The 27528-nt window shown below is 43.8% G+C and overlaps 1 protein-coding gene across 4 annotated transcripts in view; it reads left to right on the top strand.

Annotated features, from left to right (window-relative positions):
• The window catches only part of LOC127003436 (calcium/calmodulin-dependent protein kinase kinase 1-like), a 189602-nt gene that overhangs the window by 42633 nt on the left and 119441 nt on the right, over positions 1–27528 (top strand). For 3 of the 4 annotated variants that reach the window (XM_050870134.1, XM_050870136.1, XM_050870137.1), the window contains exon 2: positions 7273–7336. In XM_050870134.1, the coding sequence (XP_050726091.1) occupies positions 7273–7336 (64 nt within the window). Of the gene's footprint in view, positions 1–7272; positions 7337–17835; positions 18068–27528 lie in introns of those variants that run through there. The other variant, XM_050870135.1, reaches the window with a different exon arrangement.

Below are 27528 nucleotides of genomic sequence, written 5' to 3' on the forward strand. Positions count from 1 at the left end.
TGAAGTTCTCGGAGTCACAAAACTTAAAAAAAAAAAGAAGTAGTAAGCCTCTTTCTCAAACTTGACCTCACAGCGAGAAAAGAAAAATAAAGTGCTCAGAGTTTTTAATGATCTACCTTTTCTTAATTACCACCTCACCGACCTGTTGTTAATTACTTCTTCACCTTCCGTACCTGTCTTAACCTGTTCACCTACCTACTTCTTAATTACCTGTTGCCTCACCTGTCCAATTACCTGTTCACCTACTTGTCTTTACCTGTTCTCCTACCTGTCTCATTACCTGTTCTACCTGTTTCTTAATTACCTGTTCACCCACCTGTCCAATTACCTGTTCACCTACCTGTTTCTTAATTACCTGTTCACCCACCCGTCCGATTACCTGTTCACCTACTTGTCTCAACCTGATCCTCTACCTGTCTCATTACCTGTTCTCCTACCTGTTCTTAATCACCTCATCACCTGTTGGCCGTTCAAAGTGTTTTAAGTAAGAGGGAAAGTGAACTCCTGCGTTAATTAGTCTGTCATACCTGTAATGAGGCTCAGGTGATGAGGGGTTTGCTTTAGTTACAGGTGTTTTTGTTGTTGTTTGTTTGTTTGTGCTTTTTGAAATGGTGAAATTGTAGGAAAGAAAATAAACGTTTTGAGTATGATAAATAGATAAATAGGAGTGGATAGATAGATAGACAGACAGACAGACAAACAGACAGACAGACATATCGATGGAGAGAAATAGAAAAATAGATAGATATATTGAGAGAGATAAATAGATAGATAGATGGATATATAGATAGGTTAATAGATAGATAGAAAGGATAGACTGACTGATGGATAAATAAATACAGATAAATGGACTGTGTGTGTGAGAGAGAGAGAGAGAGAGAGATGACTGGATAAATATAGACAGACAGACAAACAGACATACAGACAGACAGAGAGACAAACATATACATCCAGAGAGATTGAGAGATAGAGATGGTCAGCTACATAGATAAAATAGGTTAGTAGACTGATTGACTGACTGACGGATAGATAAAGATAGACAGATAGAATGAGAGAGAGGAAAGGGAATTAGGTCTCAGGAGAATGACGAGGTAATAATAAAAGATAATATGAGATTTAAAAAGGTCCACTTAATCCGAAAAGTAATTAAAACTAGAAGCGAAACTGCCCTAAAAGTTGACGCAGTATCCCACTTAATTTTTTTTTTTTTAATGCTTCAGACGAAAAAAAAAAAAGGCTTGAGTGACGATGATGAAAAAAGTACATTAAAAAAGGACCTTAAGAAGACTTGTGTGTGTGTGTGTGTGTGTGTGTGTGTGTGTGTGTGTGTGTGTGTGTGTGTGTGTGTGTGTGTGTGAAGGGTTGTTTGATTCACTTTTCCTCCTTTTCCCTTACCTTCCCTTCCTTCCCTTCCTTCCTTCCTTCCTTCCCTTTCTTTCTCTTCTTCCCATTCTTTCTCTTCCTTCCCTTCCTTCCCATATCTTCCTTCCCTTCTTCCTTCCTTCCCTTCCTTCTTCCTTCCTTCCTTCCCTTTTCTTTCCTTTCCTTCCCTCTTCTTCCCTTCCTTCCCTTCCTTCCCTTTCTCTCTTCCTTCCCTTCCCGTCCCTTCCCTTCCCTTCCCTTCCTTCCCCTTTCTTTCTTTTCCTTCCCCTTCCCATCTCTTCCCTTCCCTTCCCTTCCTTTCCTTCCCCATTCTTTCTCTTCCTTCCCCTTCCCATCTCTTCCTTTCCCTTCCTTCCTTCCTTTCTCTTCCTTCCCCCTCCCATCTCTCCTCTTCCCTTCCTTTCCCTTCCGTCCCCTTTCTTTCTCTGCCTTCCCCCTCCCATCGCTTCCCTTCCTTCCCCTTCCTTCCTTCCCTTCCCTTCCTTTCCTTTCTCTTGCTTTCCGTTTCCTTCTTTCCTTCTCTCTCTTCCTTCCTTTCCTTTCTTTCAATCACTCTTTTTCCCTTCCCTCGCCTTCCCTTCCCTTCCCTTCCGCTTATTTCCCTTCCTTTCCTTTCCCTTCTCTTCTATTGCTTTCCCTTTTCTTTCTTTCCGTTCCCTTCCTCTTCCTTCTCTTCCCTTCTCTTCTCTTTCCTGCCTTTCCCTCACTTTCCCTTTCCTTTTTCTTCCCTTCCTTTTCCTAACTTTCCCTTCCGTTCCCTTCCCTTTCCCTTCATTCCCTCCCCATTACATTAACATATTCGTTCTTTCCCTTCTCTTCCTCTCCCCTCAACACTTCCTTCCTTTCACTTTCTGTCCCTCTTTCCCTCCCTCCCTCCCTTTCCCTACTCCCTCCCACCTCCTCATCTTAACCCTACGTCCCCTCCCCTCTCCTCTTCCTTATTTGATGTACTTTTTCTCCTCCGCCTCCTCCGCCTCCTCCTCTTCCTCCTCTCTTCATTCACCTCCTTTTAAGGCATTGTATTTTTTTTTTTTTTTTGGCCTCCTCCTTATGTTGATTTCTTGTTCAGACACATCAAAGGGACACACACACACACACACACACACACACACACACACACACACACACACACACACACACACACTGAAGAAAGGTCGGCATGAATGTGTGTGTATGTGTGTGTGCGTGTGTGTGTGTGTGTGTGTGTGTGTGTGTCCGAGTCAGAGGTCACGTGGTATACCCTGAAGGAGGTCAGAAGGGGAGAGGAGGAGGAGGAGGAGGAGGAGAAGGAGGAGGAAGAGGAGTAGGAGGAAAGGGGGGAGGGGGAGCGTTGCGTCAGCTGGGTCTTAACAGCTGGTGCAGTTGGTGTGTGTGTGAGAGAGAGAGAGAGAGAGAGAGAGAGAGAGAGAGAGAATGACCATGTTCCTTCTCGTCCCACTTTTCTCACGCACGTTCTCTCTCTCTCTCTCTCTCTCTCTCTCTCTCTCTCTCTCTCTCTCTCTCTCTCTCTCACTAAAAAAGAAGAAGAAGAAGAAGCAGAAGAAGAAGAAGAAGAAGAAGAAGAAGAAAGAAAGAAGAAAACGAAAATGATACCAACAATAATAATATAAAATAATAAACTGTCTTTTTCATCATCATAACAGTCATGTCTATATATAATTGACAAGAAGAAATTCGAGTTAAGAAGAAAAGAAAATCAGATAAAGAAAAAGAAAATGACAAGAAAACATCAAAAACAGGACCCCCAAAAAATATATATATGAAAGTGAAGGCAAAGCAAAAATAAAATAAAATAAAAAGAAGAAGAAGAAAGAAAAGAAAGAAGAGAATAACTGTAACCGTATCCACAAAAGAACGAAACAGGGACATGGAGAGAAGAGAAGAGAAGAGAAGAGAAGAGAAGAGGAAAGAAGAGAAGAGATGAGAAGTGAAGAGAAGAAGAAGAAGAAGAAAGAAGAAGAAGAGAAGAAGAAAGAGAAGTGAAGAGAAAGAAGAAGAAAGAGAAAAGAAGAAGAGAAGTGAAGAAGAAGAAGAGAAAAGAAAAGGAGAAGTGAAGTGAAAAGAAAAGAAAAGTGAAAAGAGAGGAGAAAGGAAAAAGAAAAGAAGAGAAAAACATTATCATACCTAAAAATAGAAGAGAAGGGAGAGGAGAAGACTGCTTAAATCCTCACCAAACATTTAACGACACCTCTTCCCCTCCTTCCTCCTCCTCTTCCTCCTCCTCCTCCATACACAAGGCTCTCTTTGCTCTCAGAAGGACCAAAGGGAGAGAGAGAGAGAGAGAGAGAGAGAGAGAGAGAGAGAGAGAGAGAGAGAGACCGACCGACCGCCCCCTAACCAACCTCCGCCGCCGCCGCCTCCTCCTTCCTTCTTTATCTCCCTTCCTCCTAACCTCTGCCCTCTTCTTTCCTCTGGTCTCCTCTTTCCTCCTCCTCCTCCTCCTCCTCCTCCCCATTTGCCAATTTCAAGGTCAAGAAAGAGGGGAATTGAAGTTCTGAGGGTGGGTGGGGGGGAGGGTCAAGACCTTAAGACCCACTGACCTTAAAATGGATAAGTTCGTGAGTAAATTCGTGGTCTTAGTCCTTCTCTCTCTCTCTCTCTCTCTCTCTCTCTCTCTCTCTCTCTCTCTCTCTCTCTCTCTCTCTCTCTCATCCACATAATTTCTCTTCTTTTTCTCGTTTCTCTTCTTTCTCTTCTTCTTTTCTCTTCTTTCTCTTCTCTCTCCTCTCTCTTTCTCTTTCTCTTCTCTCTCCTCTCTCTTTCTCTTTCTCTTCTCTCTCCTCTCTCTTTCTCTTTTCTTGGTTTCGTTTTCCTCCACTTCCTCGTTCACATATCCATCTCTGCCTCTTCTTCTATGCTTCTCTTCCTCTGCACTTCCTCCTCCTCCTCCTCCTCCTCCTCCTCCTCCTCCTCTTCCCTTTCAACTCCTCATCACTCACCTCCCTCCCTCTCCCTCTCCTCTTCTTCCCTTTCATCTTCTCCCTCTTTTACCATTCCCCAAACAGTATTATATATCAATTTACATTAGTTTTCCTTTTTTAACCCTTTCCTGCAGCCCTCCCTCCTTTTACGATCAATTAACTTTAAATGACATCGGGAATAGGTGACCTCGCTGTTCCCTCCCCCTCCCCCCCCCCCCTTATTTTTACAGTAAAGAAAAAGCTCAAAGGAAAAAGAAATAGTTCGTCTTGCATTGCGTTCTTTTTTTCTCCCATATTCAGTACGAGAGGAGGAGATAGAAAAGTGAAGGGGAAAGGATAGATTGAAGAGTGGTAAGTCTTTTTGCTTTAGGAGGAAGGGAGATATTGTTGGTTATGGAAGGGAGGCATTGAAAGCTGGGAGGAAGGGAGAGATTGTTGGTTATGGAAGGGAGACATTATAAGCTGAGAGGAAGGGAGACATTGTTGGTTATGGAAGGGAGGCATTAAAAACTGGGAGGAAGGGAGAGATTGTTGGTTATAGAAGGGAGACATTAAATATATCCTCCTCTACGTAGGTGAAAAATGGAATAAGGGAGAAAATTGGATGAGAAGGAAAGAGGATAATAGGAAATAGGAATATGAAATGGGGATGAGAAATAGGAGATAAAATATTTGCTATATCATATTTTTTTCTACCTCTTCCTATTTGTCTCCTACGTCTCCTACCTCTTCTTAACCCTACCTGGCTACACACCTTTACCTCTATCTACCTGCTTTCTACCTCCCTCTGCTTAATTACTACCTCCTCTTACCTTTTCCTATGTCTTACCTCTATCTCATCCTACCTGCTCCTTCCTTCTGTTAATTAATTACTTTCACTCACCTCTGCCTACCTGCTTTCTGTCTTCCTCCTGATTACTACATACCTGCTTTTGCAATTTCCCCATCTTCTGTTACTTCCTTTTCATCCCCCATCTGCCTCCACCTTCCTGCTTTCTATCTTCTGTCTGTCTACCTGCTTCCCATCTTCTTTCCATCTTCTATTGCTTTCCTTTCATCCCCCATCTCGCCTCCTATCTTCTATCTCTCTACCTGCACTTTCTTATCTACTTCCTATCTTCTATTATTTGTCCCTTTCATCCCTCCTCTACCTCCTATCTTCTGTCTCTACCTGCATTCTCTTACCATCTCCCTCTCTTCTTTTACTCTCCTATTATCCTCCTTCTGCTTCCACAAATCTCTCTCCTATCATCTGTCTCTCTACTCCCCCCAACTCTCTCCCTTCTTCCCATCATCTATCATTTACCTCCCTCCACTCACCTTCCTCCAGCCGCCTGCCTATCTTCTTCCTGTCTTCTACCTCTCTACCTGCCCTAGTTCTACCTCCTCGCAAGGGCCACGCGGTCTCGCCCATCGATACGTGATCAATAGGAAGGCGTGTGCATCGACCCCCACACAATGCCGCCCCGCCCGAGGACGCTGGCGAAGGGGCGTGTGAGGGTACCTGTGTGTTACCTGTCTTGTGTTGCACCTGTGACCTGGGGGGAGGGGGACAGGGAGAATGGAGAGGGGGGGCTTGGGGGTTAAGAGTGAGGGTTGTACAAAGACGTCTTCCCTGCTAACACACACACACACACACACACACACACACACACACACACACACGCAGAGTTAATGAATAAGTATGCTTAGGACAGTAGACACGAATTTTTATCCATCTTTTGAAAGGGAAATGAAAATAATAATAATATTGCATTGTATTACCGAGATTTTGTGATATTGCTCTGTTCACTTAGTTATGTAACAGACACACTCACTCACTCACTTAATCACTCACTCACTCACTCATTCACTCATTCATTAAACAAAGATCAGTGGGATGAGACTTACGTAGGAGTCACCCTTTTCATGGAGTTTTCTATGAGGTCGACGTGTGGCACCATGGTAAACTTGTCCAAACTGTCTCCACCTCCTATATATTAATTGGCTCTATTTCTGTGTCTGTGTCTCCATTTCTATATCTGTGTCTTCCTTACCACAGACACAACCACAGATTAAACCGTCTCTTTAGAACACGTATCGTCGGGAAAAAAATGGGAATACCTTATGAATGAACTAAAACGCCATTAATTGTAGGTGTTGTAAGCAGTCTTCTGTGTGCATGTAAGATAGGAGAGTGTATGAACATATGATAACTTTAAGATATATGACTGTGTGGATCAGGTAGAGTTACGTTCGTGTCTACCCTTAAACAGCATCATTTTCTGAGACTCGTTTCTAAGGTCTTCGTTTTCTGTTCTCCTTCTGTGTGCATGTAAGATAGAAGTGTGTGTCAACATATGATAACTCTAGGATATGTAGGTGTGTGTATTGGGTAATGTTACGTGCGTGTCTACCCTTAAACAGCATCATTTTCTGAGACTCATTTCTAAGGTCTTCGTTTTCTTTTCTCCTTCTGTGTGCATGTAGGATAGGAGTGTGTGTGAACATATGATAACTCCAGGATATGTAAGTGTGTGTATTGGGTAATGTTACGTTCGTGTCTACCCTTAAACAGCATCATTTTCTGAGACTCGTTTCTAAGGTCTTCGTTTTCTTTTCTCCTTCTGTGTGCATGTAAGATAGGAGTGTGTATGAACATATGATAACTCCAGGATATATGACTGTGTGGATGAGGTAAAGTTACGTGCGTGTCTACCCTTAAACAGCATCATTTTCTGAGACTCGTTTCTAAGGTCTTCGTTTTCTGTTCTCCTTCTGTGTGCATGTAAGATAGGAGTGTGTGTGAACATATGATAACTTTAGGATATGCAGGATATGTAAGTGTGTGTGCAATGTTGTTACGTTCGTGTTACAAAACCCCAGGATATAATTATGACGTGTGGATGAGGTAAAGTTACGTGCGGTCTACCCTTAAACAGTATCATTTTCTGAGGCTCGTTTCTGACCTCTTCGTTTTCTGTTCCAGGCGAGAATGAGTGGGAGGACTCGCGTGGCCGCCCCAGGGCCCCCAAGATTGGCAACATCCCCAAGTGAGTACTGGGTTATCTTGTTCCTCATCCTCATCGTCATCCTCCTGCTCCTCCTTGTAAACTATTGACCCTTATATGTTTTGGGTATCTCATTTTACATACTGATTTGATAGTTTTTTTTGTAGGTGTGGATGTAACATGTAGGGAAGTAGATAGACGAGTACTATGTTATGTTCCTCATCCTCATCCTCCTTCTCCTCCTTGTAAACTATCTACCCTTATATGTTTTGGGTATCTCATTTTACATACTGATTTGATAGCTTTTTTGTAGGTGTGGATGTAACTGATGTAGGGAAGTAGATAGACGAGTACTGTTATGTTCCTCATCGTCATCCTCCTGCTCCTCCTTGTAAACTATCGACCCGTATATGTTTTGGGTATCTCATTTTACATACTGATTTGATAGCTTTTTTGTAGGTGTGGATGTAACATGTAGGGAAGTAGATAGACGAGTACTGTGTTATGTTCCTCATCGTCATCGTCATCCTCCTGCTCCTCCTTGTAAACTATCGACCTTATATGTTTTGGGTATCTCATTTTACATACTGATTCGATAGTTTTTTTTGTAGGTGTGGATGTAACATGTAGGGAAGTAAATAGACGAGTACTGTTATGTTCCTCATCGTCATCCTCCTTTTCCTCCTTGTAAACTATCGACCTTATATGTTTTGGGTATCTCATTTTACATACTGATTTGATAGTTTTTTTTGTAGGTGTGGATGTAACATGTAGGGAAGTAGATAGACGAGTACTATGTTATGTTCCTCATCGTCATCCTCCTGCTCCTCCTTGTAAACTATCGACCTTATATGTTTTGGGTATCTCATTTTACATACCGATTTGATAACTTTTTTTGTAGGTGTGCATGTCACTGATGTAGGGAAGTGAATAGATGGGACCCATTAATATTGACACCGTATTTATCAATTTTGTTCATGTTCTGGTTCCCTTCGTCGCCTTCTTCGTTTACCTGAAAATAGGAAACATTCATTATATATCGTTGATTCTTTTCTCCTCCTAATATTTGTCAGAAGTTGCTACTCGCATATTTTCAAGAGTAAACATTAATTTTATTTTACTGGTTAGATTTACTTTTCGTCTTATGTCCATCGCCTACTTCTCTGCTCCTCTCCTCTACCACCTCTTCTCTTTTTTTCCTTATTTTTTATTATCTCTTCTACGTACGTGATTATGAGTTTGTACAATCATCTACGTACCCAACAATAGTAAGGAAAAAAATGTTCTCACCTTTAATTCCAAGTCCTTTAAAGCGTGTCACCTCTTCCCCTTTAATGAGCTCGCCCGACAGGTGTGCTTCCCATCGGTCCCTTTAAACAACACAAACCCTCGACGCGTGCAAAACGAGTATGCAACAAAAACAAAATAAACAACTGGAAATTTAGTTTGTACATGAATTTCCTACATTTTTTTCGGCATTTAGTCTCATGCGATAAAAGTTCTAAGCTTGTGAATTTAGTGAAAAAGCTTCCTGTGTGGGGGGGGTGAAGGAGGAGGAGGAAGAGGAGGAGGATGTATATTTTAGCTGCTGGGAAAGGGAAATTTAAGCCCCGAATTGGAGGATTTTGAAGAGCATGTGTTTGTGGTTCTTTCTGGCGGGGTTACAGGAAGAGGCGGTGGTGGTGGTGGTGGTAGTGATGGTGGTAGTGATGGTGGTGGTGGTGAATGGTAGTGGTGAATGGTGGTAATGGTGTTTCTCGTTCTTGTTCCTTTTTGTAAGTTTAAAGGGATTCTAAAAGTACGATTATATACTTAACATACCCTACTACTACTACTAATACTACTGCTACTACTACTACTACTACTACTGTTACTACTACTACTACTACTACTACTACCTTTGACAATATGTTCCAGGAATTCACAATGAACTCCCTCACTTAATACCTTCAAAGAGAGAGAGAGAGAGAGAGAGAGGGGTGCAGGTAAGTGTGTGGCTTAGGGAATCAGCGTGAGACAGGTGTGTTCTCGTAATTAAGAAAGACAGGTGAAGTGTGGCCGGGTGACGTGAGGGAGATCGATGAGACCAACACGACTCACATGATTAATTTTCCTCCGCTTTTTCCTCCTCCTCCTCCTCCTCCTCCTCCTCCTCCTCTAACCTCTCCTCCTTCTCCTCCTTCACTTCCTCTTCGTCGTCCTCCTCCTCCTCCTCCTCATCCTCATGCTCCTTTTTTGCCCTTTTTTTCTTTTCTTTTTTTTTCTTCTTCCTATCCCCTCTTCTTCCTATCTTTGTCTGTGTCCTGTTTTCCTCGGTTTCCTTTTTATTTCTTCTTCTTTTTAGCATTTTCTTAGCTTCTTGATTTTTCGTGTTGATTTTTTCCGTCTCGTTCTTCATTTTTTTAAGCATCTGTGATTTTTCTTGGATTCATTTTTTCTTTTCCTTTTACTAATGTTATTATCAGTGTTTTTTTTCTCTCTTCCTGTTTCCAATTCCCCTTCAGTAATATTATAATTGATTTTCTTCTTTCTTCTTTTACTTTTCTAGTTTTCTCCTCTTCCTCCTCCTCCTCCTCCTCCTCCTCCTCTTCTTTTTCTCTACATCACTCCTCATCTTCCCTTTCCTTGGTTTTATTGACATCTACCTATCATTTTCGTTTACTCCCCATAAGGTAAGGGAAGAAGGGAGGAGGAGGAGGAGGAGGAGGGGGGGGAGGGGGGTTACAAGTCGCATCCGTCATCCCCTCCTTCCCATTTCCTGTCAAACGTGGCAATTTTTCTCTCTCTCTCTCTCTCTCTCTCTCTCTCTCTCTCTCTCTCTCTCTCTCTCTCTCTCTCTCTCTCTCTCTCTCTCTCTCTCTCTCTCTCTCTCTCTCTCTCTCTCTCTCTCAGATAAGAAAGAAAAGAGAAGAAAATGAAGACAATAGGAAAAAAAAACGTGGGAAGACATTTTTTTAGTCCTTGAAAGCAGAAAGAAGAGGAAGAAAAAGAAGAAAAGAGAGAAGTTGAAGGAAAAGGAGGAGAAAAAGAAGAAAAGAGAGAAGTTGAAGGAAAAGGAGGAAAAAAGAAGAAAAGTGAGAAGTAGAAGGAAAAGGAGGAAGAAAAGAGAAGAAAAGTATACAAATGAATAAGAAAAAAAACACAAGAAGATGATAGTTAAGTTCCTGGAAGAAGAAAGAGGAAGAAGAAAAGAGAGAAGTAGGAGGAGGAAAAGAAGGAAGAAAGGAGAAAAAAGTATACAAATGAATAAAAAAACATTAGAAGATGAGAGTTAAGTTCCTGGAAGATGAAAGAGGAAGAAGAAAAGAATGATGTAGAAGGAAAAGGAGGAAGAAAAGGGGAAGAAAGGAGACACATAAATAAACAACAACAAAAAACAATAACAACATAAGAAGATGATGTATTAATTCCTGGAAGCAGAGAGAAGAGGAAGAGGAAGAAACAGAAGAAGAAGAGGAGGAGGAGGAGGAAAGAAAACAAATGAATACAAAAAAGAAAAACAGACAGGAGAAAGAGAAGGAGAAGAGGAAGAGGAGAAAAAAGAAGTAGAAGAAAAAAAAGAAAGAAAACAAGGTGGAAAGGACAAAACTGAATAAAAAGAAAGACACAGAAAGATCAAATTTTGGTTCGTGGAAGAAGAAAGAGAAAGAGGTACAAGGGAAAAAAAGGAACAAAAAAAGGAGAAAATGACATTCCTGGAAAAAAAAACATTGAAAGGTCATGTTTAAGTTCTTGGAAGCGGAAAGAAGAGGAGGAAGACAAGCAAGAGAAGAAAGAAGAAGAAGAAGAAGAAAGAAAAGATTATGAAAGGGAACACAAAGTAGGAAAAAAAAAGCATTGAAAGATGATTATTTTAGGAAGGATAAAGAGGAAAAGCAAGAAGAAGAAGAAGAAAAAAAAGAAGAAGAAGAAAAACAAGGAACAAGAACAAGAGGAAGACAAAGACGAAGAAGAAGAAAAGAAGAAAAAGAAGAAAAGAAGAAGAAAAATAAAAACAGAAGAAGAAACAAGAAAAAAAAGAGAGAAGAGAAAATGGCGAGAGTAAACGAGCAAACTTAAGAGAGAGAGAGAGAGAGAGAGAGACGTCTAGTTCTTGGTGCTGGACGTCATGTTTACACGGAGGCGTCAACCTCGTCTCAATATTTGCAGGGAGGAGAGCAGCTCACCCTCCTCCTCCTCCTCCTCCTCCTCCTCCTCCTCCTCCTCCTCCTCCTCTCCCTGGGTTTGTTTATGCAGGGAGAGGAAGGAGGAGGAGACAGAGGAAGAGGGGAACGGATAGAGAGAGAGAGAGAGAGAGAGAGAGAGAGAGCTCTGGATGAGTGTATTAAAGAGGAGATCGTGGAGGAGAAGGTTATGGAGGTTGAAAGGAGAGGAGAGAGAGAGAGAGAGAGAGAGAGAGAGAGATGTCAGTAGTGGTAGATGGAAGAATGAATAGAGAAGGAAATTGATGTTTAAAGGAAAGAAAAGGGAAATAGGACGAAAGGAAAAGAAGTAATATGTGAAGGAAAGTAAAGGAAAAAGGGGAAAAGGGAAAGAGAGAAAAAGAAAGAGATAAAGAAAGTTAGTTGTGGTGAAAAGAAGAAAATAAAAAAACGAACAGATGAAGAAGAATGTGAATGTTGTGTTTGAGAAGGAATACTAATGGAAAAGAAAGGGAGAGAGGAAAAGGAGGAAGAAAGTACAAAGGAAAGGAGTAAAAAGGAAAAGCAAACAGCAACAGACCTCTGGGTACTAACTAGGCTGTTCGTTGTTGCTACCATCTACTCTAATCTAATCTACTCTAATCTAAATGAAGGAAGAGGAGGAAGAAAGCGAAGGAAGAGGAGGAAGAGGAAGAGGAGAAGGTTGTTTTTGTACGTCTATAAATTATTCTTCCGCGAGAGCTGATTTAATCCTCTGGAAGGGCGCGTCATCATTAATTATTCCAAGGTATTAGATGACTCCCACCACCACCACCACCACCATCCACCACCACCACCACCATCCAACACCACCACCACTACCGCCACCAGCACCATCCACCACCATCACTACCGCTCCCTCCACCACACCACCACCACCACCACCACTACCACCACCGCTACTACCGCCACCCACCACTACCACCACCACCACCAGAACAATAACAACAACAAAACCAAACCCAAAAACCAACACAGGAGGAAGAAAAGAAGGGAGAGTAGGAAAATGGGAAAAGAAGAAGGAAAAGAGAAGGAAAGGAGACAAATGAATGAGAATAAAAATATGAAAAGATGATAGTTAAGTTCCCAGAAGAAGAAAGAGGACGAAGAAGAGAAAGAAAGAAGTACGTAGAAGAAAAAGGAAGAAAAGAGGAAGAAAGGAAACATGTATAAAAAAAATGACACCACCACCAACAACACCAACAACAACAACAACAACAACAACAACAACAATAACAAAAACCAGCGCATAAGTAACATTAACAATAAAGACAACAACAACAACGACAATTTTATCTTTTATGTTCCTGCTTTCATTTTTCGTTTTCCTTTATCCGCGTTTCTTTGTTTTCTTCGTTTTTTTTTCCTTTTTTTCTATTTTCCTTTCCCTGTTTTTATTTATTTCCTCTTCCTTTTTTTCATGCCTATGCTTACCGTTCCACTCATGTCCCTTTTGTGATCCTCCTCCTCCTCCTCCTCCTCCTCCTCCTCCTCCTCTTCCTCTTTCTCCTCCTCCACTCCTCTTGCTTCACGCTCCATGCAGACTTTCCTCTCCACTTTAAAAGCCTTCCGCATACTTTCCCCCGATCCATCTTCCTTAAAATCCGTCCTTTGCAATCCCTCGGCGTCGTTCTCCGTCAGTCTGGGTCCATCTTAGTCAGTCTGTGTCAGTCTACGTTTGTCTCCATCAGTCTGCGTCAATCTTAGTCAGTCTGCGTCAATCTGCGTCAGTCTACGTTTGTCTCCGTCAGTCTGCGTCAATCTTAGTCAGTCTACGTCAACCTGCGTCAGTCTCCGTCAGTCTGCGTCAATCTTAGTCAGTCTGCGTCAACCTGCGTCAGTCTCCGTCAGTCTCCGTCAGTCTGCGTCACTCCTTCATTGCTTCACATATTCCTTCCCTCCCTTCTCCTCTCCTCATCATCTTTCTTATTCCTCTTTCTTACTGTCTCTCTTTACTCCTCTCTTCCTCTTTACTGTTTAATGTCTCCTCAATCACTACTTCTCTTCTTTCTCTTTCTTTCATTCTTATCTCCAACATTCTCTCTCACAGCCTCCCCTCCCCCCCCCACACACACACTAGTTTCTCTTTCTCTCTCTCCCCTCTCCCTCTTCCTCTTTCTCTTTCTCTCCCTCTCCCCTATTCCTCTTTCTCTCCCTCTCCCTCTCCCTCTTCCTCTTTATCTCCTTCTCTCCTCCCTCCCACACACACACAAATACCAACTCACCCACCCACATACTACACCCACACACTCACACACATAATCCCACTCCACACCCACCCACACACAGCTCTCTTCTTTTTCCTCCTCCTCCTCCTCCTCCTCCTCCTCCTCCTCCTCCTCCTCTTCTTCACCCCATAATGAACTTCTATCTTCTTCATTGTTTCACGGAGGAGTAGATCAATAGTCCCATTATTTGCCGCAAAAAACCCTTCAATTAGGCGCCGCTTCACCCCTTCACCCTTCCTCACCCCATCACCACCATCCTTCCTTCCTCTCCCTTTCCCCACCCTGTTCTTGTGGAGTGTTTTATATAATAGATTGATGGAGTGTTAGGTAGATTGATAGATAGAGATAGTTTGGTTAACAGATAGAGATAATGAGTTTGTGAATTTATACTTAAAGTAAGTTAGGTTTATAAATTATGAAGTAGAGAGAGAGAGAGAGAGAGAGAGAGAGAGAGAGAGAGAGAGAGAGAGAAATGAGAGAAATAAGGAAAGAATGAAAGTAAAGAAGTGAAGGAAAGGAAATAGTAAGAAAGAGGAAGAGAGAAAGAGGAAATATATATAAATAGATTGGTTGATAGAAGAAAAGTACAAAAGGAAAATAGGGATAGAAAAAATGAAATGGGAAAAAAATAAAGTGAAGAGAAGGAATAAGGAAGGAAAGAAGGAGGAGGAGGAGGAGGAGGAAAAGAAGGAGGAGGTTAAAAAGGAAAAGTATTGGATTTGTTTTCTACATTTTCAAATTCCCTCGAGTCCAGAGAAATATGTGACTGTTTGGCCTCCTTGCACACACACACACACACACACACACACACACACACACACACACACACACACACACACTCATACATATATACATACACAGACACACATACACACATACACATACACATATTTTGGGAGGACAACCGTGTGTGCGTATTTCCGGTACACACACATAAACAACTACATGTGTGGCCGTTCCTCTACACACACACACACACTCACACACACACACACACACACACACACACACACACACACACACACGTTTTTTTTCCTCACTCGCTTGAAACACATGACCTACTTTTGATTACCAGAAAGAGAGAGAGAGAGAGAGAGAGAGAGAGAGAGAGAGAGAGGGGTCTTAGATGTGATGTTGGACCGTGTTTTCACTTTGATATGTTTCCTCCTCCTCCTCCTCCTCCTCCTCCTCCTCCTCCTCCTCCTCCTCCTCCTTTTCTTCATTCTTTTATGATCTTTTTTCATTACTACCCAATTATTATTCCATTTTCTCTCCTTTTCACTTCTCTCTCTCTCTCTCTCTCTCTCTCTCTCTCTCTCTCTCTCTCTCTCTCTCTCTCTCTCTCTCTCTCTCTCTCTCTCTCTCTCTCTCTCTCTCTCTCTCTCTCTCTCTCTCTCTCTCTCTCTCTATCTATCTATCTATCTATCTTTCTCTCTTCCCTTTATCCGGATTTTCAGATTGACTTCCCCTCCTCTTCTCCCTTTCTCTTTTTTTATTTTCATCTTTCTCTCTTCTCTCTTTCCTCTCTCCCGTCCTTTCTTCCTTTTTCCTTCATCCAATTATTCTCTTTCTCTCTCTCCCTCTTCTCTATTTTTCTCTACATGTGTTGCTTTTTATTTACTAATATCTTTTTTATTTACTTATTCCTTCCTCTCGTCATTTTTTTTATCTTCCTCATTTTATATTTGTTCTTCTTTTTCCTTTTTCTTTAACCCATTTTTACCTCCCTTGTCCTTCATTCCTCTCCCTTTTTCCCTCATTCTATCCCCTCCTTCCTATCTCTACCTTTACTCCCTTCTCCTATCCCTCATCCTCCCTTTCACCATCTCTAAAAATCCCTTATCCTCCCTTTCCTTCCGTACCCTATTCGTTCTACCTATTTTCCCCTTCTCATTTATCCTATTCCTTAACTTTCCTCCCCTTCTCCTTATGCCATTCTCTTCCCTTAACTTATCCTACCCATCCCTCCCTCTTTCTTCATTCTATCCCTCATCCTCTCCTCTCCCTCATCCTCCCTTTCCTTCCTTACCCTATTCGTTCGACCTATTCCCCCCATCTCATTTATCCTATTCCTTAACTTTCCTTTCCTTCTCCTTATCCTATCCTACCCATCCCTCCCTCTTTCTTCATCCTAACCCTCATCCTCTCCTCTCTCTCATCCTCCCTTTCACCATCTCTAATAATCCTTCGTCTATATTGAGGGGATGAGGTTTGCTGTCCGTTCGTCCGGGTTGATTCTCCTCCGCTCGAGTTGACAGCATGCTCTCCCTTATCAGCCCCGAGACCAACTGAAGCCCCGCTATCTCCGCCCTATCTTTATGAGGTCGTGTTGACTCGTAGGGAGGAGATGGAGGAGAGTGTTTGCCCCGATGATGAGGGAGATAGAGCGCGCTGGATGGGGTGTATCGGAGCTTTGAAGGTGGAGGGGTGGTGGGGGTGGTAAGGGATGGTGGGTGGATGGTGGTGGTATAGTATATGGAGAGTTGGTGGTGTCATTGGTGTGAAGTGCAGGTGGAGGAGGGTGGTATGGGTGGTGTTGAGGGTGGTGGGTGGATGGTAGTGATGTAGAAGGTGGAGAAGTGGTTGTGTTAGTGGTGTGCAGGTGGAGGAGGGCATGGTAAAGGGTGGTTGATTGTGAGTGGAGGGGGGGGGGGGTTGCAGGTGGTGAGGTAACGATGGTGGTGGTGGAGTGGTCATGGGAGAGTAAAGAGAATGGTTATGTAAAGGGGAAGGAAGGAAGGAGTAGTACAGTAAGGGGAGAAAGGAATGTGGTGGGGGCGGAAGACATGGTTGGGGGTCGAGGTGGGGAGGGAAGGTTCCTGGTCACATGAAGAAGAAAGAGAATAAATTGTGGAGGAGGTGGTGGCTGAAACGGCAGGGAGCCGTGGATGCTGGGGGGGGGGGCTAGCTGCCTAGGGGTTGGGGGGCGCGGGAAGCTATGCAGCTGCCATTCATCCTTGACAGCCCCGCGTCTGTGTCTCAAGTCCGACCCTTCACGACAAGGCGGCGAGGCCAGGCTGTGTGGCGCCGCCTTGTCTCGCCTGTTGCCGAAGGATCCTGCACAGTGCCTCGCCTTCGTCCTCGTGTGCTCTGCCTCGCTGTGTCCCGCGATGCAGGAGGGTGCTGGGAGCCACGTGCGCGGCGGAGGGGGGGTCAGGGTGCTCCGCCCCCGTCACCTCGTGCGTCGTTTACTTCAGCACGCCAGTACGAACACTGCCGCCCCGCCGGGGCCGTGCCTGCACGCCTTCAGCGCCTGTCCTGCCGCCCCACAGAGGAGCCAACAGCGGCCCGCCGCCTGGAGCCTCGGCGGGAGGAGTGTGAGCCGAGAGAGCGAGGAGCGGTGTGCGCAGTAGTCATGGCGACGGGCCTGCGCACGCACGCTGCCGCCCATTGATTCACGTGCCTTCACTAGTTGCATGTTGTGTTTTCTGTCTTCTCCGGGCATATCTCAGCCCCAGGACGAATGTTATGTCTGATGGCCGCTAATAATGGATGAGGGAAGGGCGCGGGCGTGGGTAAGGCCGAGGCGGATGCATGTGGCCCCGCGCGACGAGTGGGTGCCAGTGCTGGCGAGCCAGCGAGGCTCTGAGGGCGCTGCCGTGCTGCCAGCTGAGCCGCACACTGAGCCACGTCTATCGTGAGCCACCGTGTCCCTCGCTTCCTCCTCCTGCACACCACCTTCCGGGCGCCTCGCAGTCCCTGCCAACCAGGGCTCCGCTGCTGCCCTGCCGCGGCGCCAGGGCCTCGGCAGCACAGAGGGAGGTTTGCATCGCACGGCAGCCTCTAACTGACACCCGAGCCCCGGGGGCGGAGGGCCCGCTGCGTCGTGCCTCCGCGGGGAGGAAATGTTGGGAGGCGGCCACAGAGTTCAGGAGGGTCGACGGAAGGAGACATTGAGTGTGCAGGAGGCGGCCTCCGCGGTGCGGCGCGTGGCCCCGTTGTCCCGAGCTGGACTCACACCACAGTTACTTGAGCTATTGATCTAGAGTAAGGGAGGCAGACTGTACTGGCAGTGCCCTCCGCCGCCACTGCCGCCGCCCGTGGCACAAGCATCGGCGTCAGCAGCAGGAAGCAGAGTGCGTGTGCGTGTCGTGTGCGTCGGGAGGACGACACCCCTGCTGACCCTCCCCCCCCCCCCACGCGTGACCCCCTGGCCCCCCGCCGCCCACTGAGCTGTTGCACCACTCGCCACGCAGATGAGTGGGTTGGCGTGCTAGTGGCGGTGGGCGTGCGGGGACTTAGTGTAGTGATGGCAGCCCGCAGCGACGGTCCAGCCCTCGCCCCACGCCCGCACTGACGCCAGGCATGCAGAGCGCCAGCCCCTCGCCCCCGCCACACCTCCGCCCGCCCGCACATTCCCTGCAGTAAGTACCCGCCCGCCCCACGTCCCACCGCCCGCTGCCCTGCCTACCCACATGCCCACACCACCCTTGTCCACCACACACCTCATGGCGGCCCTCATGTCCACCCGCCGCCTACAGACCCACTCCACATCATGTCCTTCGCCTCAAGTCGTGTCCACATTCCACTTCCTTCCACTCGCTGACCAGAACAACAATGGAAAATGAAACACTCCTACTCCTCCTACTCCTCCTCCTCTTACACATACTCCGCTTCCTTGTCCCAGTCTTCCTCTTCCTTTCTGGGGGTTTTTTTATCCGACTTTGTGGGTTTTTTTTTGTTGTTGTTGTGGCGCAGATTTAGTATTCCGGAGAAGTGTTTTTCTTTTGCATTTTTTGTATGTCACAGAAACTCATTTTGTATCCGTGTGTTGTTGTTTTTTTGTATTCTTTGTGTTTCCTTTGGTGTAGTTTTTTGCTGGTGTTTTTTATTTTCTTTGGAGTCTTTTATTTTTACGTTTTGTGTGTGTGTGTGTGTGTGTGTGTGTGTGTGTGTGTGTGTGTGTGTGTGTGTGTGTGTTATAAATGATGTACAAGCAACACTATGGCGACAAATAAACACACACACACACACACACACACACACACACACATTCAATCACACACTCATTCTAATGACCAATTACTGCTGAACAAATAAACGCATCATCAACAACAACAACAACAACAACAACAACATCAACAACAACAATAGTAACAAAACTGCATCAGACTGGAAACTGAATAACGAAAATAACAAAAAAATAATAATACTGAAGAGAAAGAAGGAGAGAGAGGATGGAAAAAGAAAGATAGAAAGAAAGAAAGAAAGGAGCAGGACCCCCCCCCTCCCCCAGATATTAACTCTTCAGAAATAAAATAAAAAAACAAGAATAAGGAAAAAGAAAACTCACTCTAGGAAGGAAACCGAAAAACAGGAAGAAAAAAAAGTTGAAATAATTACAAAACAAAACGAATGCAATATCAAACACACACACACACACACACACACACACACACACACACACACACACACACACACACACACACACACACACACACACACACACACACACACACACACACACCTGTTCTGTATACCTGATTTCCTGCAGTCATAAATTATAAGAAACTTTCGACAAACATGAAGTCCTTTGTTTGAGAGAGAGAGAGAGAGAGAGAGAGAGAGAGAGAGAGAATGTGTGTGCTTGTGTTTGTGTGTGTGTGAGTGTGTTTGTCTTGCTTATAAACACGTACACCAATCGTAATGACCCCCCCTCCTCCCCCCCTCCCCCTTCTCCCCCTCCTCCCCCTTTTCTCTCTATTTAATTTCATGTTCTCTTTCAGCATTGTCCTCGTGTTCACTTTCGTCCCATTCTCTCATTCTCTACTCACAATGAAGGGCGGACTCTTTCTTTTCTTTATTTTTATTTTTATTTTTATTTATTTTCCTCCCTCTCTATATTTATTTTCCTGTTATTTTCTATTCACATCCCTTTCTTTATTTTTTATTCTTTCTGTTATTTTATTTTACTGTTATTTTTTCTTCCTATCTCTTTATTTATTTTATTTATTTATTTTTTCATTTATTTTTATTTCCCTCTTCTTTATTTTATTATTTTCCATTCTGATGTTGAAAATAGAGAAACAGGACTAAAACACTATTACTCTTTATCAACATCAGCATTATTATTATTATTATTATTATTATTATTATTATTATTATTATTATTATTATTGGTATTATTATTATTATTATTATTATTATTATTATTATTATTATTATTATTACTATTGTTATTATCATCAAACTCTACACGAAGCAACAAGGGTGTCCAGGAGTTAATTAGAATCATAAACAATAAATAAAATCATAAACGCAGTGTAATGGAGTGAGCGAGCGAGAGAGAGAGAGAGAGAGAGAGAGAGAGAGGGAGAGGGATCGAGTCAGAGAGTGAAAGAGAGAGGGAAAAATTAGGGGTAAAAAAAAATATATAACCTGACACATTACCATAAACTCTCTCTCTCTCTCTCTCTCTCTCTCTCTCTCTCTCTCTCTCTCTCTCTCTCTCTCTCTCTCTCTCTCTCTCTCTCTCTCTCTCTCTCTCTCTCTCTCTCTCTCTCTCTCTCTAATGCAATTGTCGTGAGTGAATATTAATGAATTAGTCGTGTGTGCAGTGTGTCCCCCGGGGCGGGGCACACACACGCACACACACACGCACACACACACGCACACACACACGCACACACACCCGCCTTTAGTGCAGGTATAAACACACGCCTTTGTAGGGACGGGACCAAAAGGCTCGTGTGTATATATATGTGGCTTTTATGTTGTTTAGTAAGTGATGGGGATTGGTGGGGAGAGAGGAGGGGGAGGAGGGGGAGGAAGGGGGTAAGGAGACTGGATTTGTAAGTATATGTGTATGAAAATTCTTAGGAGCAGTAAGTACCGGGCTTTTTTTTTTTTCATTATTGTTTTCTTTTTTTACGCCCTTGCACTGCTGTAAAAAAAATAAGGGTGTCAGTGATGGTGTTTCTGTGTTTGTTTGTTTGTGTGTGTATGTGTGTTTGTGTAAGTGGTCTGTGTTTGATAGGGGAAGGCAAATGGGAAGGGATTTGTAGGTGTATGTGTTATGAATATGCGTGTCAGTTTGAATGTTTGTGTGTGTGTGTGTGTGTGTGTGTGTGTGTGTGTGTGTGTGTGTGTGTGTGTGTGTTTCTTTGTTTGACGTAATGCAAGTGAGACAAAAACGAGCTCAGGTGTGCGGTGTTAATTAAGGTAGAGACAGGTACGCAGGTGTGTGTGCTGGTATGTCGCTGTTGCCAAGATCAAAAGAGAGAGAAAAAAATGGGAAAATATTAGCGTAGTAGAATGAATGTTTGTGACGCCTAAAAAAATACCCAAGGACATCTTAGCATTTTATTAGAGGAAGTTGAAGGTGAAAATACTTATGCATGTTTCGTGTTCTTAGTATTTTTCTTTGATATTTCGTTTCTGTTTATATATCTTTGTCTGTCTATCTGTCTATCTGTGTGTATGTCTGTTTGTCTGTCTATCTGTCTATCTGTGTGTATGTCTGTTTGTCTGTCTATCTGCTTGTCTGTCTCTTTGCTTATGAATGTGTTTTGCTGTCTGTCTGTCTCTGTCTTGGTGTTGCCGTCCGTCTGTCTGTCTGTCTGTCTATCTGCTTCTCTGTCTCTTTGTTTTTGGATGTGTTTTGCTGTCTGTCTGTCTGTCTGTGTGTGTAAATATCTGTTTGTCTGTCTATCTGCTTGACTGTATCTTTGTTATTGGATGTGTTTTGCTGTCTGTCTGTCTGTCTGTCTGTGTGTGTAAATATCTGTTTGTCTGTCTATCTGCTTGACTGTATCTTTGTTACTGGATGTGTTTTGCTGTCTGTCTGTCTATCTACATGTCTGTGCCTTTTTGTGTCAGTCCGTCTGTCTGTCTGTTTGTCTGTCTGTCTTCTCTAACGACGAAAATTTCTCTCTATCTCCAAAAAAATCTCTTCGTTTTAATCCATTTTCCTCCTTTCCTTTGTTTCCTCGCGTTTACTCTGCTTCCCCTCCCCTCTTCCCCTCCTCCCCCTCCCCTTCCTCTTCCCCTCCCTTCCTCTTCCCCTCCCTTCCTCTTGCCTTGGCCTCGTTCCGTATTGATACTCACCAAGCCTTCTTTCCTCCCCTTCCCTCCTCCTCTTCTCCTTCCCCTCCTCCTCCCTCTTCCCCTTAACCCTTCCTCCTCCCCTCCTCGCTTCCCCTCGCAGCCTCACGCCCCTCTTGCCCCCTCCCCCTTATCCTCTTAACCCTTTCCCAAATGCCTCCTCCTCTTCCTCTTCCTCTTCCTCCTCCCTGATCCTTCCTGCCCTCCTCCCCATCTGCTTCCTTCCACCTCTTTCTTTGCTCAATCCTTTCCTCTTCCTCTTTTTATCTTCCTCCTCTCCTTCCCTGATCCTTCCTCCACTCTTTGTTTAATTATTTCCTTTTCCTCTTCCTTTTTTTTACTTTTCCTCCTCCTCCTTCTCTTCCTCATCCCTCCTTTCTTTCTCAACCTCCAATCCTTTCCTTTTCCTCTTCCTCTTCCTCGGCTTCCTCCTTTCCTCTCCTCCCCTCCTTCCCTTCCTCATCCCTCCTTCCTTTCTCAACCTCCAATCCTTTCCTTTTCCTCTTCCTCTTCCTCTGCTTCCTCCTTTCCTCTCCTCCTCTCCTCCTCTCCTTCACTTCCCAGCTCCTTCCTCCCTTCTTTATTTCCTCAATCATTTCCTTTTTTTTCCTTCTCTTTTACATTTCTTACTTTTCCTTTTTTCCTTCCCTTCCTGATCCCTCCTTCATCCTCGCTCTTTTCTCAATCCTTTTCCTCTTCCTTTACGTCTTATTCCTCCTTTCCTCCTCTGCATGGTCCCTCCTTCCTCCTTTCGTATCTCAATCCTTTTCCCTTTTCTCCTTTTTTTGATTTCCTTCTCTCCCTCACGCCTACACTTCTCCATTTCTTTCGCTCCTTCGCCACTCCCTTATCCCCCTTTTTCCCTTTCCTGGTCTCTCCTTCCCTTCCCAGCTTCTTCCTCCTTCTCTTCACAGTCTTTTTCCTCTTTTAGATTTTCTTCTCTCACTCACTTTTTTTTCTTCAGTACCTCAACCACTTCCTTCTTCTCTTCTCCTCCCCCTCTTCCTCCTTTCTCTCTTCTCTCAATCCTTTCCCTCCTCTCAGTCACACTTCTCGTTTCTCTCGTTCCGTCTCGTCTTTCTCTTAAGTCAGTAACTAGGGAGGAACGCGAAGTTAGGCTCTTAATTGCCAGGCGCCGGTTAGCTTTTCTTACATTAGCATTCTCTCTCAGTTCAAACTCTTTTTTTTCCCTTCATTTCTTAATTAGCCTGCCTGTTTGCCTTTCCTGTTTACTCTTTTTTTGTTTGTTTCGTTAATTAACTGATAGCGCTAACGCTGTAGTTGTTTATTCTCTCTCTCTCTCTCTCTCTCTCTCTCTCTCTCTCTCTCTCTCTCTCTCTCTCTCTCTCTCTCTCTCTCTCTCTCTCTGTCTCTCTCTCTCTCTCTCTCTCTCTCTCTCTCTCTCTCTCTCTCTCTCTCTCTCTCTCTCTCTCTCTCTCTCTCTCTCTCTCTCTCTCTCTCTCTCTATCTATCTATCTATCTATCTATCTATCTATCTATCTTTCTATCTGTTGTTGTTTTTTGGTCTCATTCTCTCATTCTCTTTCTCCCTCTCTCCATCTCGCTGTTGTTATTTCTCTTATTCTCTTTCTCTCTATCTCCTATCTATCTATCTTTCCATCTGTTGCCTATTTTCTCTCATTCTCTGTCTCCCTCTATCTCTCTTTCCTTCCGTTGTTTATTCTTTTATTATCTCATTCTTTGTCTCCCTCTCTGTCTATTTTACTATTTGTTGTTTACTGTTTTATTCTCTCCCTCTTTCTCGATCTTTCCATGTGCTGCTTATTCTCTATTTCTCTCACCCTCTTTCTCCTTCTCTCTATCTATCTTTCTATCATATGTTTATTTTCTCATTCTCTGTCTCCCTCTCTCTCCCTATCTATCTTCCACCTGTAACTCTCCCATCTTGACTCACCTGTCCTCCTTCCCTCCCCCATTACCTGTCCGTTTCCCTGCCATCATTTCCTACCTTTTTGACATATTCATAGTGCGTGCGAGGCGGTCATTCCTCTCCCCACGACCCAGCGAGCGTGCTTTCTCCACCACCTGTGTGCGTGTGTACGTGCGTTCGTGAGTGGAGTTTATTTGCGTGCGTGATTGTGAGTGGGAGAAGGTGAGTGCGTGTGTGTGTTGAGGGGGAGGAAGTTGTTAGTTTACGTGTGGTGGGGAGGAGGGGGGGTCGTGTGTGTGGGGTGGGGGGGTGGGGGGGGGAGCCTGTGTGTGTGTGTGTGTGTGTGTGTGTGTGTGTGTGTGTGTGTGTGTGTGTGTGGCGTGAGGTGAAATGATACTCAAATCCAGGTCTTACGATTTTGCGGAAGTCTTAATCTAGTCGAGTTTATTCTCCCCAACACGATTCTTAGCCAAACACCGGCCCGCTGCGGAGGCCCCGAATACCTGTTGTTTTACCTGCATGTTCATTCGTTTGGCGAGTTAACGTGGTAATTAGACACAACCCGGACGTAAGGGACGAATTCTAGTTTGTGTATAACGAAGACGATGCAGAGGAAGGAATATTTTTTTTACGGGGGGTAGTAGGTGGGGTCATAAGGGGCGGTAGGGCTGAGGGGGGTAATTAGGGGGGGTAGGTGAGGTTATTTAGCTATGCAGTTCTCGTTTATTCTTTCGTTTTATATTCGCCAACACACAAAACGCATGAAGAGCAGGTGATCAGAGCCTTGAGAATTTTTACGAAGGGGCATATTTTGATTTCGGCGCCCAAGAACATACATTTAACAAGGCTTTCTGGACACTTTTCTATTTTATTTTTTTGGGTAAGTGCTTAACGGGTTTTATTCTTTCCGTTGTTGTTGTTGTTTGTTTGTTTATGCCCTTGAGCTGCTTCCTTCGCTGTCACAAAGGAAAAAAAGAGTTGTGAGCATTTCCAGTGGTAGTATTTTTTTTTACCCTGATGGTAGTTTGACAAAGCTTCTGTACTGTAACCACTTCCTTATACCATGCGTTATTGTTACACATTCCCTATACCATGAACGTGAAAAAACAACACTCATGAGAACCCGACTGATCTCCTTTTCGGCCTTTAGGATTTTTTAACGCAAGAGGCGGAAGCGTTTGAAAATATCGACCTGAGTTACTCTCCCCAGAACTCGTTACAGAGGGCCATAGATCTACTGTTATATTTTGCCACGTTTCATTATTTAAAACCTCCTTATAATTAGCTTAGGCTCATTTTACTTCCTGGTGTTTAGGCGCTTTCTTTGTGGCATCCAAAAATCGCTAGGTGGAGAGGCGAGAGTAAGTGGGTGTGTCGCTTAAGTCTACGGAACTCTCCTGCCACGTTTCAGTATGTTCAGTTGTCTTTATTGAAGGATTATCAAAACAAAAAGAAGAAGAAGAAGAAGAAGAAGAAGTAACATGCTATTTCGAACACTTACCATTGAAGATCTCTCATTCATTCACTTTGATTTCTTGATTACATTTTGGCAAAGTTTAGGTATCTGATGAGTGGACAAACAGAGGGAAGTGACTGTTCAAACACTATTGAACCATATTAGACAAGTATTGCAGTAGTGTAGTATTATCCTGCCTAACTACACACACACACACACACACACACACACACACACACACACACACACACATGAAGGTATATTATGTCGTTACTCCATTCCGAAAGTCTGAAGGTCCAGTTTGCTTGCTTTTAGGTGTGAAGGGTAGACTGTTCCATTGCTGTGTCCCTCTCTTTGCCTCTCAATCCTCATCGAGTCGCTGTTTCCTAGTTATGAGCACTACCTGACCTTGGCAATCAATGTGTGTGTGTGTGTGTGTGTGTGTGTGTGTGTGTGTGTGTGTGTGTGTGTTTACAGTGACTCGCGTGAAGAGGGGCTAGGCACGCGAGGGGTCAGGGAGGTTGTAGGGGGGCTGTGGGGGGAGTTGTGGCGGGGTGAGAGGCTTGGTTAATCTTCTCCCCCCCCCGCCGCCCCCCCTCTCAAAGAACGCATATAAATAATCTAATTAAAGCACAAGGCGAGGCTGAAAGAAAATTAATAGACACTCTCTCTCTCTCTCTCTCTCTCTCTCTCTCTCTCTCTCTCTCTCTCTCTCTCTCTCTCTCTCTCTCTCTCTCTCTCTCTCTCTCTCTCTCTCTCTCTCTCTCGTGTATTTTTTTTTCTTTGTATTTCTTAAGCTTTTTTTACCATCACTTATACGTAATTTTCTTGTTGGCCTTTTTTCTTTCTTTTTTATAATTTTTTTCTTAGGTTTGTTTGTTTAGTGTGAAAGAGTTCTAATATAGACTGTTATAGATTTGTTTCTTACTTTAGTTTTCCTTTTTCTTTCCCTGTTCCCGTTCAGATACATTACAGTTTTCTTTTCTCCTTTACCTCCTTTCCCGTAGCGGCCAAGGCGACAGAAAGCAGCGGGAAGCAGACTTTTCGCATCCTCGGAACCTTGGAAATTACGACAGACCTCTTGCCCTTAACGACGCTCATTGCCCGCATCCTCACCGGTCCAATTACCCACGCAGCCCCCTGCCCCCCTTACCCCCCTCCCCCTGTCGTTAGCACACTCGTTCACCCCCTTCCACTCCTTCCACCCTTCACTTCCACCCTCTCCTTTGCCTCCCTTCCACCCGATTATTGTTATCTCTCTGTCTGTGTATCTCTCTCTCTCTCTCTCTCTCTCTCTCTCTCTCTCTCTCTCTCTCTCTCTCTCTCTCTCTCTCTCTCTCTCTCTCTCTCTCTCTCTCTCTCTCTCTCTCTCTCTCTCTCTCTCTCTCTCTCACGTCCCCCATAGTCTCTGCATTCAGTTACTACCTTAATTAATTAAACACCTGTCTCATGCATTATTAAAAAGATCCAACTCAGGTTTATTACACACACACACACACACACACACACACACACACACACACACACACACACACACACACACACACACACACACACACACACACACACACACACACACACACACACACACACACACATATGACCTGCCTCTGCCTTCTCTTCCTCTCACCTTCCTTTCGTCTTCCCCTCACTTTCACTCTCATCTTCTGCCCTTTACTTTCACTATCACCTCTTTTTCTCCTTCTCTATCATCATCTTTCCTTTCCTTTTACCTTCTCCTTGTCTTCCCCTTCTACTATCATCCTCTTTTCGTCTTCCCATTGTTATCATTCTCTGTTCCTTCTCCCTCCTAACTTTCCCTTTCATCTTCCCCCCTCTCTCTATCATCCTCTGCCCCGTCATTCCTTTCATCTTCCCTTCATCTTCCCTTCCCCTCACATCATTATCACAATCTGCCGTTTTCTTCTTCTCACGATTCCCTCTCTTCTTGTTCTGTTCCCTCTTCTTCCTTTGTTTCACCCCTTCATTATCATTTACCCTTCTTCTTCTGTATATATTAAAGCGTTTGGGATTTTTTGATGAGGAATTTTGTTGTTTTCTTCGTGGTTAATTATGTTTTTGGTGATGTCTTGAAAATTACCTTCTTTTATTTTCATTTTTCTTTATTTTTTTTGTAAATGAATGATTTGTTAATATATACATAAAGTCAATAATTCTCTATATTCAAATGATAGGAAGTTTGTTGACAGTTTATGGATTCTTGCAAATATCATTATCATCATCAGCAGCAGCGGACGGAAATTATTACGTTATTAAACTTATGAATCGACCGAAAAATTTCCTGATAATGCTTGTTAGCGAATTCACGATCAAGATTAGGAATTCCGGACATGGTTAAGAAATTCCAGAGATTCCAGTGACTGTTTTGGAATTCTCTTGTCGCCAAAAAAAGAAAGATAAAAATAGTTTGGAAT

This window comes from Eriocheir sinensis, chromosome 25 (genome assembly GCF_024679095.1).
Source record: "Eriocheir sinensis breed Jianghai 21 chromosome 25, ASM2467909v1, whole genome shotgun sequence".
Taxonomy (NCBI): domain Eukaryota; kingdom Metazoa; phylum Arthropoda; class Malacostraca; order Decapoda; family Varunidae; genus Eriocheir; species Eriocheir sinensis.